The following is a 15,619-nucleotide window of genomic DNA, read 5'->3' on the forward strand; positions in this document are numbered from 1 at the left end:
AAGGCCCCATTCAATAATCATCTCCTCTCAGTGTTCCTTCAGAAGGCCTCATTCAATAATCATCTCCTCTCAGTGTTCCTTCAGAAGGCCTCATTCAATAATCATCTCCTCTGTGTTCCTTCAGAAGGCCTCATTCACTAATCATTTCCTCTCAGTGTTCCTTAGGAAGGCCTCATTCAATAATCATCTCCTCTGTGTTCCTTCAGAAGGCCTCATTCACTAATCATCTCCTCTCAGTGTTCCTTCAGAAGGCCCCATTCAATAATCATCTCCTCTCAGTGTTCCTTCAGAAGGCCCCATTCAATAATCATCTCGTCTCAGTGTTCCTTCAGAAGGCCTCATTCAATAATCATCTCCTCTCAATGTTCCTTCAGAAGGCCTCATTCACTAATCATCTCCTCTCAGGGTTCCTTTAGAAGGCCCCAAGACAATGTTCACCTGAACAAACACATCCACTGAATGAAACCACATGCAGGGCTGGAAAAGCATGTAGTGCTTACACACACAGGCATATAGCGGGTTACCTAAGCGTGTTACCTACGTGTGTTAGAGTTGACAGCCAAATTAGATGGCTTGATACCAGAACATACTGTGATTAATAAGCTAAATAAACTGCTGTGACAGATTTTATGCTGTGGTTCCAAGCGTAACTATACAGGCATGCAGCTATGGGCCTGTTAACTGAGCTGCAGCTATGGGCCTGTTATCTGAGCTGCAGATATGGACCTGTTATCTGAGCTGCAGATATGGACCTGTTAACTGAGTGTTTATTGTCAATGTCACCCTAAACCTTATGTGAGTAAGATTAGGTTCATATGAAAACTCAGGTTAATGATGATTGGGAGTGAGGAATGTAAGGATCTGTTTCACTGTGTCCCTGTCTTTTGATTGATTATTTCTGGCAGGTGACTGACGGTTCATGATAAGTGTGGTGTGTGTGTGTGTGTGTGTGTGTGTGTGTGGACAGACCTAGCCAGGCTGACTAAGTGATTCTGGCTCAGTGAGTTCCGGCGTCTGTGTCAACACTGCTGCACTGCCCAACACTGATGGAGAGATGGAAGAGAGGAAATAAAAGTTGACAATGACAGGAGAAAGGGGGAATGAGAGAGAAGGGGAGAGAGAGAAATTAGAGGGGGAATGAGAGAGAAGATAAGAGAGAAATTAGAGGGGGAATGAGAGAGAAGAGGAGAGAGATAAATTAGAGGGGGAATGAGAGAGAAGAGGAGAGAGAGAAATTAGAGGGGGAATGAGAGAGAAGAGGCAGAGAGAGAGAAATGAGAGAGAGAAGTAAGAGTAGAAGAAAGGTGAATGTTGATGTCTTCTCACCTCACTGGTCAAGCCCACAGCTCTGTGTATTTTGACCACGTGTCCCAGCAGGACTGGGTACTGCTGACCCACAACCCTCAGCGCGGGCAGGAAGGGGGTCATGGAGGCGGGGCTAGCCTGTGACACGTCCACCAGTGCACCCAGTAGAGTCTCGTTCAGAGAGGCATCGCCTAGGTAACCAACCAGGGAGGGCACCAGGGGGCTCAGAACCTGGAGGGGGAGAGAGGAGGGAGGGGGAGAGAGAGGGGGAGAGAGAGGAGGGAGAGAGGAGGGAAGGGGGAGAGAGAGGGGGAAAAGAGAGAGGGGGGAGAGAGAGGAGGGAGAGGATAAAAGCAGTGATCAGCATTGGGTTGAAGGATGGAAAAGAGGCTAGAAGGCGGTATGAGAGTATTCAGTATTTTATTAGGATCCCCATTAGCTACAGCCAAAGCTGAAGCTACTCTTCTTGTAGTCCACATAAAACATGACATAATAGCTGGAGGACAGAACTACATAAAATGACATAATACATCAAATGAATAGACAGGTACATAACTACACACATTTAAAATAATAATTTACACTTTCATATTCTTATGCCTTAGCAATCCATGCAACATAATAACGGCTACTCTGCAGTCATCCATTTTGTTACAGTTGCTTACTGTTACAATTGCAGGTCCTGATCCTAATCTCTCAGAACCAGTTGTTCTGAAAAGAGAGAGAATCTCACAACATATGGAACCATATGCATGCAGTAAAAGAGAAGGAAGATGAGGCAGAGAAGTGTTGGTAGAATGGTAGTAGAGTTGAGAGTAGGAGAGCGAGAGAGAGAGAGAGCAGAGTTGATATTAGGCGAGAGAGAGAGAGAGATTGAGAGAGAGGAAGAGATTGAGAGAGAGAGCAGAGTAGAGATTAGGAGAGATAGAGATAGATAGATAGATAGATAAATAGAGAGAGAGAGAGAGAGAGAGAGAGAGAGAGAGAGAGAGAGAGAGAGCAAAGTCTGGCTTTTTTTATGGCGGTTTTGGAGCAGTGGCATCTTCCTTGCTGAGTTATGTCATGTTATGTTATCTGCCTTTCAGGTTATGTCGATATAGGACTCGTTTTACTGTGGATATAGATCATTTTGTTCCTGTTTCCTCCAGCATCTTCACAAGGTCCTTTGCTGTTGTTCTGGGATTGATTTGCACTTTTCACAACAAAGTACGTTCATCTCTAGAAGACAGAACGCGTCTCCTTCCTGAGCGATATGACGACTGCGTGGTCCCATGGTGTTTATACTTGCGTACTATTGTTTGTACAGATGAACACGGTTCAGGCATTTGGAAATTGCTCGCAAGGATGAACCAGACTTGTGGATGTCTACACATTTTTTTCTGAGGTCTTGGTTGATTTATTTAGATTTTCCCATGATGTCAAGCAAAGAGGCACTGAGTTTGAAGGTAGGCCTTGAAATACATCCACAGGTACATCTCCAATTGACTCAAATTATGTCAATTAGCCTATCAGAAGCTTCTAAAGCCATGACATAATTTTCTGGAATTTTCCAAGCTGTTTAAAGGCAGTCAACTTAGTGTATGTAAACTTCTGACCCACTGGAATTGTAATACAGTGAATTATTAGTAAAATAATCTGTCTGAAAATAATTTTTGGAAAAATTACTTGTGTCATGCACAAAGTAGATGTCCTAACCAACTTGCCAAAACTATAGTTTGTTAACAAGAAATTTGTGGAGTGGTTGAAAAATGATTTTTAATGACTCCAACCTAAGTTTATGTAAACTTCCGACTTCAACTGTATGTAAACATTATTAAAGTGACTAGCGTTCCATTTATTAAAGTAGCCAGTGATTTCAAGTCTATATATATAGGCAGCAGACTCTAATGTGCTAGTGATGACTATTTAACAGTCTGATGTTCTTGAGATAGAAGCTGTTTTTCAGTCTCTATCGGTCTCCGCTTTGATGCACCTGTACTGACCTCGCCTTCTGGATGATAGTGGGGTGAACAGGCAGTGGCTCAGGTGGTTGTTGTCCTTGATGATCTTTTTGGCCTTCCTTTGACATCGGGGTGCTGTAGGTGTCCTGGAGGGCAGGTAGTTTGCCCCCGGTGATGCGTTGGGCAGACTGCACCACCCTCTGGAGAGCCCTGCGGTTTCGGGCGGTTACAGTTGCCATACCAAGCGGTAATACAGCCCAACAACATGCTCTTAATTGTGCATCTGTCAAATTTTGTGAGGATGTTAGGTGCCAAGCCAAATTTCGTCAGCCTCCAGAGGTTGAATAGGCGCTGTTGCGAGGAACTTGGAACTTTCCACCTTCTCCACTGCTGTCCCGTCGATGTGGATAGCGGGGTGCTCCCTCTGCTGTTTCCTGAAGTCCACGATCATCTCCTTTTTTTTCTACGTTGAGTGAGAGATTATGTTCCTGGCACCATACTTCCAAAGCCCTCATCTCCTTCCTGTAGGCTGTCCCGTCATTGTTGGTAATCAAGCCTACTACTGTTGTGTCATCTGTCTACATTCGCATGGAGACAGACAATCAAAGACATACATTCCCATGGAGACAATCAAAGACATACACTCCCATGGAGACATATGATCAATTACATACGTTCCGATGGAGACAGACAATCAATGACACGTTCCCATGGAGACAGATGATCAAAGACATACGCTCCCATGGAGACAGACGATCAAAGACATACGCTCCAATGGAGACAGACGATCAATGACATACGTTCCCATGGAGACAATCAATGACACGTTCCCATGGAGACAGACGATCAAAGACATACGCTCCCATGGAGACAGACGATCAAAGACATACGTTCCCATGGAGACAGACGATCAAAGACATATGTTCCCATGGAGACAGACGATCAAAGACATACGCTCCAATGGAGACAGACGATCAATGACATACGTTCCCATGGAGACAATCAATGACACGTTCCCATGGAGACAGATGATCAAAGACATACGATCCCATGGAGACAGACGATCAAAGACATACGCTCCCATGGAGACAGACAATCAATGACATACGCTCCAATGGAGACAATCAATGACACGTTCCCATGGAGACAGATGATCAAAGACATACGCTCCCATGGAGACAGATGATCAAAGACATACGCTCCCATGGAGACAGACGATCAAAGACATATGCTCCCATGGAGACAGACAATCCCATGGAGACATCAATGACATACGCTCCAATGGAGACAATCAATGACACGTTCCCATGGAGACAGATGATCAAAGACATACGCTCCCATGGAGACAGATGATCAAAGACATACGCTCCCATGGAGACAGATGATCAAAGACATACGCTCCCATGGAGACAGACGATCAAAGACATATGCTCCCATGGAGACAGACAATCAATGACATACGCTCCAATGGAGACAATCAATGACACGTTCCCATGGAGACAGATGATCAAAGACATACGCTCCCATGGAGACAGACGATCAAAGACATATGCTCCCATGGAGACAGACGATCAATGACATACGCTCCAATGGAGACAGACGATCAAAGACATACGCTCCCATGGAGACAGACGATCAATGACATAGTCTCCCATGGAGACAGAAGATCAAAGACATATGCTCCCATGGAGACAGACAATCAATGACATATGTTCCCATGGAGACAGACAATCAATAACATACATTCCCATGGAGACAGAAGATCAAAGACATATTCTCCAATGTAGGCAGACGATCAATAACACGTTCCCATGGAGAGAGACGATCAAAGACATGGAAACACACACACACGCATACATGCACACACCAGTCAGTCAGTTGAAATGTTAGAGTTATGAACCTTACACAACCTCTGTCGCCTTGGCTGACCCCTGGCGGTGCTGGTCAATCAATCAGGGAGAAATGTGATGTCTTTCCCTGTAATGGGTCAGCAGGTCAGACGCGTGATCTATGGGGTACTGAATAGTGTAGCCTTGCTGTGGGACTTACTGGGTAAACTAAATCCCATTTGCCTCATTATCTGTTCTAGCCAGACCAGACCAGGCCTCTTGTCTCCCTCTCACCGTAGGATGTGCTTGTTCTTGGTCTTAATGTTGTCGTCTTTGTTGTTGATTTTATCTCACTTTTTTGTTTCTTGTGGTCTTTCTTTCACATTCTCTATCTCTTACTCCCCTCTTCTCTCTCTCTCTCTCTCTCTCTCTCTCTCTCTCTCCCCCTCTCTTTCTTTCTCTCTCCCCCCTCTCTCTTTCTTTCTCTCTCTTCCCTCTCTGTCTCTCTCGCTCTCTCTCTGTTTCTCTCACTCTCTTTCTCTTTCACTGTCTCTCTCTCTCGGTCTCCCTTGCTCTCTGTCTCTCTCTCTCTCAATTCAATTTACACTCACACAATTTCCTAAATAATAGGGACATTTCAAATGTCATATTATGTCTATACATTGTTCTAATGATGTGCAGTCACTTCACCCCTACCTCCATGTACAAATTACCTCGACTAACCTGTACACCCGCACATTGATACCGGTACCTCTTGTATAAAGCATCGTTATTGTTATTTTATTGTGTTACCTTTTATCATTTTTATTAAACTTTAGTTTATTTGGTAAATATTTTCTTAACTCCTTTTTGAACTCCATTGTTGGTTAAGGGCTTGTAAGTAAGCATTTCATGGTAAGGTCTACACGTGACAGATAAAGTTAGATTTGATTTGATATGATGTGCAAAAGGGAAAATAAATAAACATAAATATAGGTTGTATTTACAATAGTGTTTGTTCTTCACTCGTTACCCTTTTCTTGTGGCAACCGGTCACAAATCTTGCTGCTATGATGGCACAATGTGTTTTTTCACCCAATAGATATGGGAGTATCAAAATTGTATTTGTTTTCAAATTCTTTGTGGGTCCGGCAGGAGGTTAGGAAGTGCGGCTCAGTTTCCACCTCATTTTGTGGGCAGTGTGCACATAGCCTGTCTTCTCTTTGCCTACGGCGGCCTTTCTCAATAGCAAGGCTATGCTCACTGAGTCTGTACATAGTCAAAGCTTTCCTTATTTTTGGGTCAGTCACAGTGGTCTCTCTCTCTCTTTCCTCCAAACCGGAGATGAGCTGAATGACTTATTAGAGTTTCCCTGATAAATCAATCTGATCATCAGTTGGGACTCTTGCATCATGAGTGTGAGAGAGACAGGAAATGTCAAAATATTTGACATTACTGATGACAGATGCATTCTCTACACACTCATAATGAGCACGTATATGAGAGTGTGTGTATGTGTGTGTGTGTGTGCGTGTGTGCGTGCGTGCGTGTGTGTGCGTGTGTGTGATTCCTACTGTGTTCTAAATGTGGTCTTTCACTTCTTTATGACTGCTCTCTTTTTCACCAGACACATCCCACTATTCCCCTCAGCACGTGGTTTCTGATGACTCAGCTTGTTCTCTCTTAATGCGGGTGAGAACATCCATCTAGCATGTACATACATACTTTCCCCTCTCCCATTACTCTCCCCTTAATATCCTCATGCTGGACCACGCTCTCTGGAGCGCAACACAGCATTCCCACATGTAGGAATTCTGGACTTTCTCATGACTAATGTGTTCTTTGAACACAGTCCATCACACACATGCTCATAGACAGGCACACGGGTACATGAACACACACACACATAAACACACACACACCAGTGGCTGTTGCTCGGCGACCATCCGGATCAGCCTCAGCAGGTGTTGTTGCTCCGGTGAATCGAGCTGTGACATCATGGCCGTCAGGTTGCCTAGGTGACGATGGATGGCATGGGGCTGTTTGGGGTAGATGGATGGCAGCACGCGTAGGAGCATGTGGTTACCTAGAGGGGGACGACACGGACAGACAGGGTCTAGCTACATGGTGTACGTGACAACGGATTCAAGTCTCACCATTTGTTGTCAATATTCATTCCATGACGTTCATCCTTGAGGAAGAAAATGTAACATGTATAAATGTAGAAATACACATAATGTACCAGAATCCTTCAATATTTGCCCAAGAGAAATTGACCTTGATATCTAAACCATCTTTAAATATCTCATGAATCTGCACAATGTCTTCTGTCTTCAATTAGTAGTTTTATTAGTAGCTTCATCTCTTATGACATTACATGAACACGAACCATGCCTTTTATGTTTACTTTGTAGCTAAATCATTAGGGATTGGCTGATGTCCCCACAGTAAAGGGGATTGGCTGATGTCCCCACAGTAAAGGGGATTGACTGGTGTCCCCACAGTAAAGGGGATTGACTGATGTCCCCACAGTAAAGGGGATTGGCTGATGTCCCCACAGTAAAGGGGATTGACTGATGTCCCCACAGTAAAAGGGATTGACTGGTGTCCCCACAGTAAAGGGGATTGGCTGATGTCCCCACAGTAAAGGGGATTGGCTGATGTCCCCACAGTAAAGGGGATTGGCTGAAGTCCCCACAGTAAAGGGGATTGGCTGATGTCCCCACAGTAAAGGGGATTGGCTGATGTCCCCACAGTAAAGGGGATTGACTGATGTCCCCACAGTAACAGGGATTGACTGATATCCCCACAGTAACAGGGATTGACTGATGTCCCCACAGTAAAGGGGATTGACTGATGTCCCCACAGTAAAGGGGATTGACTGATGTCCCCACAGTAAAGGGGATTGACTGATGTCCCCACAGTAAAGGGGATTGGCTGATGTCCCCACAGTAACAGGGATTGACTGATGTCCCCACAGTAAAGGGGATTGAATGATGTCCCCACAGTAAAAGGGATTGACTGATGTCCCCACAGTAAAAGGGATTGGCTGATGTCCCCACAGTAACAGGGATTGGCTGATGTCCTTGCAAGAAATCACGCACAGAACAAGCAGCATGGCTGGTGGCATTGTCATGCTGGAGGGTCATGTCAGGATGAGCCTGCAGGAAGGGTACCACATGAGGGAGGATGATGTCTTCCCTGTAACGCACAGCGTTGAGATTGCCTGCAATGACAACAAGCTCAGTCCGATGATGCTGTGACACATCGCCCCAGACCATGACAGACCCTCCACCTCTAAATCGATCCTGCTCCAGAGTACACACTGATGAGTGTATGAGTGTAAGACTCATTCCTTCGACGATAAACGCAAATCCGACCATCACCCCTGGTGAGACAAAACCGCGACTCGTCAGTGAAGAGCACTTTTTGCCAGTCCTGTCTGGTCCAGCGACGGTGGGTTTGTGCCATAAGCGACATGCCATTGGAACACAGGAGTGATGGTTGCTGATAATGGGCCTCTGTACGCCTATGTAGATATTCCATTAAAAATAAGCCATTTCCAGCTACAATAGTAATATAGAACATTAACAATGTCTACACTGTATTTCTGATTAAAAAAAACAACTTTTGAACAGTAGTGTACATGTCTATTGTCTACCTATGAGACTGAATCCACGGGGGCTATAAGAGGTTTGAGTCAACAACTGCAACGCTGCTGGACTTTTCACCCTCAACAGTTTCCGTATCAAGAATGGTCCACCATCCAAAGGACATCCAGCCAACTTAACACAACAGCGGGAGTGGGCCAGCATCCTTGTTGAACACTTTCGACAACCTGTAAAGTGATGTCCCGACGAATTGAGGCTGTTCTGAGGGCAAAAAGGCAACTCAATATTAGGATATTCCCAGAATGGTAAAGGTGTACACGCTCTGGGTAGCACATCCAATAGATAACATTTACACTGCCTCCCATGGCAACTCATCATCCAATAGATAACATTTACACTGCCTCCCATGGCAACTCATCGTCCAATAGATAACATTTACACTGCCTCCCATGGCAACTGTCTTTCTGCTGTGACCCTGTCTGTCTGCTGTGGCCCTGTCTGTCTGTTGTGACCTGTCTGTCTGTTGTGACCTGTCTGTCTGCTGTGACCTGTCTGTCTGCTGTGGCCCTGTCTGTCTGTTGTGACCTGTCTGTCTGCTGTGGCCTGTCTGTTTGCTGTGGCCCTGTCTGTCTGCTGTGGTCCTATCTGTCTGCTGTGGTCCTGTCTGTCTGCTGTGACCTGTCTGTCTGCTGTGGCCCTGTCTGTCTGCTGTGGTCCTGTCTGTCTGCTGTGACCTGTCTGTCTGCTGTGGTCCTGTCTGTCTGCTGTGCCCTGTCTGTCTGCTGTGGTCCTGTCTGTCTGCTGTGACCTGTCTGTCTGTTGTAACCTGTCTGTCTGCTGTGGTCCTGTCTGTCTGCTGCGGTCCTGTCTGTCTGCTGTGGCCCTGTCTGTCTGCTGTGGCCCTGTCTGTCTGCTGTGACCCTGTCTGTCTGCTGTGACCCTGTCTGTCTGTTGTGACCTGTCTGTCTGTTGTGGCCGGTTTGTCTGTTGTGACCTGTCTGTATGCTGTGGCCTGTCTGTCTGCTGTGGCCCTGTCTGTCTGCTGTGACCTGTGTGTCTGCTGTGGTCCTGTCTGTCTGCTGTGACCCTGTCTGTTGTGACCTGTCTATCTGCTGTGATAACATCACTAATACAACCCCAAGACAAATCAACAGAGCAACCGTCACCAAGCAGCTGCTCAGTCCTGACAATATTCATTATTACATAGTCTTTGATGTTCCTACCTGACCCCCAGTCGCCTCCACAAACAAACACACACACACACACACACACACACACACACACACACACACACACACACACACACACACACACACACACACACACACACACACACACACACACACACACACACACACACACCAAAGTAAGAAAAGCAGTAAGAGAGAGATGAGAGAGACATAAAGAGGGCGAGTTAGTGAGCTTTCCTAAAGGTGAGAGAGAGAATTTATTGGTTTGTCGGGAGCAGAATGTTAAAGCCAGGAGCCAGACGTCTGCAGAACCAAAGACCCATGGGAGATTTACGGTGCTTCCGTGTCCACCCATGTCTGAACACACTTAGTCCATGTGCCCTGAGGAGCGCACAAACAAACACACACACACACACACTAAAGCCATCTAGCAGTCTACCAGTCATCCATCTATGCCTCAGAGGGCAGTAAACCATTAAAGACGACCACAACAAAACCAGAACCAACCGCTCACATTAATAACAAGCCCTTTAACATCTAATGCTCCACCCCACCTCTCCACCCCCTCTCCTTCCCATTCAATTCAATTACAGATTTTAACAATCACTTTGGCACTAATTTCAGAACCTTGTGGTCATTTTTCAAAACTCTAGACACAAAACTCAAAACGGTCATCACTTGTAACACAGGCTGTCCAGTGTTCAAAACATTGCATTGTGCATTCATATCTTTAAAGAAACCTTGCACTTGCAGAATCATTGGTTCAAATAACTAATTTATCATGAAATACCACAGGAACATTCATTTAGATCACCCACACACAAGATACCGATAGTTTCACTGTGTAGTTGTTCATACAATCATTAAATATTGTAGTACAAAGTATGTGATACATGTTTCATTATCCTACTACATGTAAATCATCACTGTAAAAGGACTAGTAGAGAATACTACAGACACAGTGGAATCATTGAACAAAATAGGACATTTATTGATAAAATACAATAAAATCACAACATAGGTTTCTTTGAATCAAAGCAAAAATAATTAGCAACAAAAAACGAAAAAACAGTTAAAAGGTCAACTGTAATGTTCCTCACCTGACTTACTGTAAAAAGCAAAACAAAACATTGATTACAGTACTTCTATATTTCCATCAACCCTGTCTTGTGGATTTGGCCACAGGTTCTCATCCACATCACAACGGATGTTTTCATTAGCCAAACATCTTGGGAAGAATCTTCGGGTGAATCCAGGCCTGACACGGGTCTGCCGTGATGTCATTGCATGCGTCATCCATGGCCTAGAGAAGAGCGGCATGTTCGTGAGGGCGCCTATCATATACCTTCCACCTCCATGTGGAGAAAAATTCCTCAATCGGGTTAAGGAAAGGAGAGTATGGGGGTAAGTAAAGGGTGGTAAATTGTGGTTGGGCCTGAAACCATGCTTGCACCATTTGAGAATGGTGGAAACTGACATTATCCCACACAATTATATAGGTCACACCATCAGCTCTACAGACCTGATTTAGCTCATCAAGGAAGGTTACCTTCGAACAGCGAATCATGTGGCTGCCTGCAACTCAATATATAGAGTCTATAGAGTAGAGAGCTTTAGATGTTGTTCGACCAAACATTAGAACGGGCAAGATGAGTAATCTAAGCAACTTTGACCGTGGTATGATTGTTGATGCCACACATGGTGATTCCAGCATCTCAGAAACAGCTGCCTTCCTGGGATTTTTATGCATTACAGTCTCTAGAGTTTACAGAGAATGGTGCGATAAACAAAACACATTCAGTGAGCGGCAGTTCTGTGGGCAAAACACCTTGAGGAGAATGTCCAGACTCATTCAAGCTAACAGAAAGGCCACAAATGGTCAAATGACAGCTGTTTAAAACAGTGGTGTGCAGAAGGGCATCTCTTAACGTACAACACCGTGAATAATTCAGGCTGTTGTGGAGGCAAAAGGGGGTCCTACCCAGTACTAGATAGGTGTACCTAATAAAGTGTCCGGTGAGTGTTTAGTGATGTCAAATCTGAAAACATGGTCTGGAAAAGTGGTACATGGGACCATAGAAACAGTGTCTGATAAAGAATGATGATGAAATATTACATCCATAGATAATGTAGTCCAATTGGTCCATGTTCCACTGTAATTGGTGTCAATGGATCTCGTTATCCTGAAACTTTCATGATCTAAACATGGAATATTGTTTGTCAGTTTCCGTAAAACTATGCATTAAGAGTAATGCAACAGTTACTTATCATTTTGAGCAGTGGTATCAATTGATAGTTTGATCATTGTAATGAAATTAATAGACAGTCATTTCAGATGTAATGTGTTAATTGCATTTTGAAATGGTAATACTTTGATGTTAAGTTGTGTCATTTTGAACAGGTGATTTTATTGTATTGTATCCAAACAATTGGAAAAAAGTGAAAAGTTTTGAAGTTTTGAAAAATTTGCATTTTGATCATTGGTTTTGAGTTTTATGTCTAGAGTTTTGAAAAATGACATCAAGGTTCCGAAATAAGTGCCAAAGTGATTGTATAACAAGTAGGAAGGAGAAGTGAAGCGGGAGAGACAGGCATGTATGTTAAGACATTTTACCTTCTCTCTCTCATAACTTCTTGTGTGTGTGAGTCATGGGCTGTGGGAGTTCCACTGAAAACACACAAGCCCGTCACCAGCCCCCAGCCCATCCTATCCTAGCTCTGTCCCAGCCTTAGCCCAGCCTATACCATGCCCCAGCCTGAGTTTCTATGTCACACACACACACACACACACACACACACACACACACACACACACACACACACACACACACACACACACACACACACACAGCATGTTTCCTTTAGAGATATTAATAGTTCCGCTGTGTTCTTAGTCATTTTTTTATTGTTATGTTCTTAGCACTACATGCAGTCTCACTTACAGTAAGTCAAGGTGTCTTTTGCAATCTGTCAACCCCAGTCGAAATGCTGATACAGGGCCTAATAATTCTCTCTTTTGACAGCCTACACAGGAAAAAACACCCTAAACTCTAACAAGGACTGACCTTCTATTCTTTAGTAAACAAAGAAAACATTTCACAGCAGTCTTCCAGGACACTGCAGTCTGAATGAACATAAACACCTACAGTGGAGGCTAGAAGGGCATGTTAACACCTCACCACTGAGGTATGCTAATGATATTCTGGAAATGAACTGTGGGTGTACAGTACATTATGTAAATCTGGTAGCTACAGTACAGTGCCTTAGCCTCGTGCAGTGACGTCAAACCTAAGGTCAGTTGCCCCTGAAACAAATGTGTTGGCAGCAGGGCCTTCATTCGATTAACTTCAGAGTGCTGGTGGTAGGAGCATAGTATCAAATGACAGGGTTGCTGGGACATGCTAGGGCCCATATCCTATAGGGCCCAGATCCCATAGGGCCCAGATCCCATAGGGTCCAGATCCCATAAGGCCCAGATCCCACAGGGCCCAGACCCCATAGGGCCCAGATCCCATAAAGCCCAGATTCCATAGGGTCTAGATTCCATAGGGCCCAGATCCCATAAAGCCCAGATTCCATAGGATATAGATTCCATAGGGCCCAGATCCCATAGGACCCATATCCCATAGGGTCCAGATCCCATAGGGTCCAGATCCCATAGGGCCCAGATCCCATAAAGCCCAGATTCCATAGGATATAGATTCCATAGGGCCCAGATTCCATAGGGCCCAGATCCCATAGGACCCATATCCCAACAAGGATCTGATGTCAATGTGATGCGATAACTGTATTTAATAAATCATAATTTATGCCAGGATTCAAGAAAACCTTGTTCATTGTATTGTGACCCTCCAGAAACAATGTCTAGCATCAGAAACATTAATACTACAGCATTGGGCCAAACATTAAACTCACTTCTATGGGAAGTGATTCTGCAGACTAGAACTATACCGAGCTCAGCAGAAACACGTGACTAGTGTGGTTTGGAGACTTTTATGATCCAAACATTTCAATGTGTATCCTATGGATTTCATGAATAATTTCACCTGGGACCTAGTCCATACCCTTATATGCATGTCTCATATATATCCGACATTGGAATTCCCATCTGCAAAAAAAAAAAACTTATTTTGGAATTTCAACATTTCTGTGTCTTGAGACTCCTATAAACACATTATATATATACTTTATATAGATAATATATATTGGAATATTTATTTTTTGTTCCCCTTTAACCTATGCTAGTCTGAATCACTATGCAGTAATGTTAACCTATGCTAGTCTGAATCACTATGCAGTAATGTTAACCTATGCTAGTCTGAATCACTATTCAGTAATGTTAACCTATGCTAGTCTGAATCACTATGCAGTAATGTTAACCTATGCTAGTCTGAATCACTATTCAGTAATGTTAACCTATGCTAGTCTGAATCACTATGCAGTAATGTTAACCTATGCTAGTCTGAATCACTATGCAGTAATGTTAACCTATGCTAGTCTGAATCACTATGCAGTAATGTTAACCTATGCTAGTCTGAATCACTATGCAGTAATGTTAACCTATGCTAGTCTGAATCACTATGCAGTAATGTTAACCTATGCTAGTCTGAATCACTATGCAGTAATGTTAACCTATGCTAGTCTGAATCACTATGCAGTAATGTTAACCTATGCTAGTCTGAATCACTATGCAGTAATGTTAACCTATGCTAGTCTGAATCACAGTAATGTTAACCTATGCTAGTCTGAATCACTACAGTATTAATGCTAGTCTGAATCACTACGCAGTAATGTTAACCTATGCTAGTCTGAATCACTATGCAGTAATGTTAACCTATGCTAGTCTGAATCACTATGCAGTAATGTTAACTATGCTAGTCTGAATCACTAGCAGTAATGTTAAATGCTAGTCTGAATCACTACGCAGTAATGTTAACCTATGCTAGTCTGAATCACTATGCAGTAATGTTAACCTATGCTAGTCTGAATCACTATGCAGTAATGTTAACCTATGCTAGTCTGAATCACTACGCAGTAATGTTAACCTATGCTAGTCTGAATCACTATGCAGTAATGTTAACCTATGCTAGTCTGAATCACTATTAAGTAATGTTAACCTATGCTAGTCTGAATCACTATGCAGTAATGTGAACCTATGCTAGTCTGAATCACTATTCTATTAAGTAATGTTAACCTATGCTAGTCTGAATCACTATGCAGTAATGTTAACCTATGCTAGTCTGAATCGCTATGCAGTAATGTTAACCTATGCTAGTCTGAATCACTCACACAACTAGCCTAAAGGAGCTCAGCTGAGGTCAACATTCAGCACTACTGGATGGATGGCTGTCAAGAGCCGCTGTTTAAACAACACAGTAAAGAACAGCTGTAAAGAGCCTCTGTTTAAACAGCACAGTAAAGAACAGCTGTAAAGAGCCACTGTTTAAACAACACAGTAAAGAACAACTGTAAAGAGACGCTGTTTAAACAGCACAGTAAAGAACAGCTGTAAAGAGCCACTGTTTAAACAACACAGTAAAGAACAGCTGTAAAGAGCCTCTGTTTAAACAACACAGTAAAGAACAGCTGTAAAGAGCCGCTGTTTAAACAACACAGTAAAGAACAGCTGTGTAGATACCGTACATATTAATTAAGAGGCATGAAATAACATGACTTATGATATGCATTCAAAACTCAGATCCTCCTCCATACACATATAGGGCTTTCTTGCACGCACACACACTCACTCTCTGTCTCATGTGGTT

At 43.6% G+C, this 15,619-nt stretch overlaps 1 protein-coding gene across 1 annotated transcript in view; it reads right to left on the minus strand.

The window, feature by feature from the left end:
- LOC115127110 (ventricular zone-expressed PH domain-containing protein-like) overlaps nucleotides 1–15,619 on the minus strand; it is a 121,822-nt gene that overhangs the window by 62,719 nt on the left and 43,484 nt on the right. The window contains exons 4-5 of the mRNA XM_065024234.1: nucleotides 6,976–7,139; nucleotides 1,327–1,536 (exon numbers count right to left, since the gene is read on the minus strand). Coding sequence (XP_064880306.1) covers nucleotides 1,327–1,536; nucleotides 6,976–7,139 — 374 coding nt within the window. The remainder of the gene's footprint in view (nucleotides 1–1,326; nucleotides 1,537–6,975; nucleotides 7,140–15,619) is intronic.

This window comes from Oncorhynchus nerka, linkage group LG11 (genome assembly GCF_034236695.1).
Source record: "Oncorhynchus nerka isolate Pitt River linkage group LG11, Oner_Uvic_2.0, whole genome shotgun sequence".
In the NCBI taxonomy this organism is placed as follows: Eukaryota; Metazoa; Chordata; class Actinopteri; order Salmoniformes; family Salmonidae; genus Oncorhynchus; species Oncorhynchus nerka.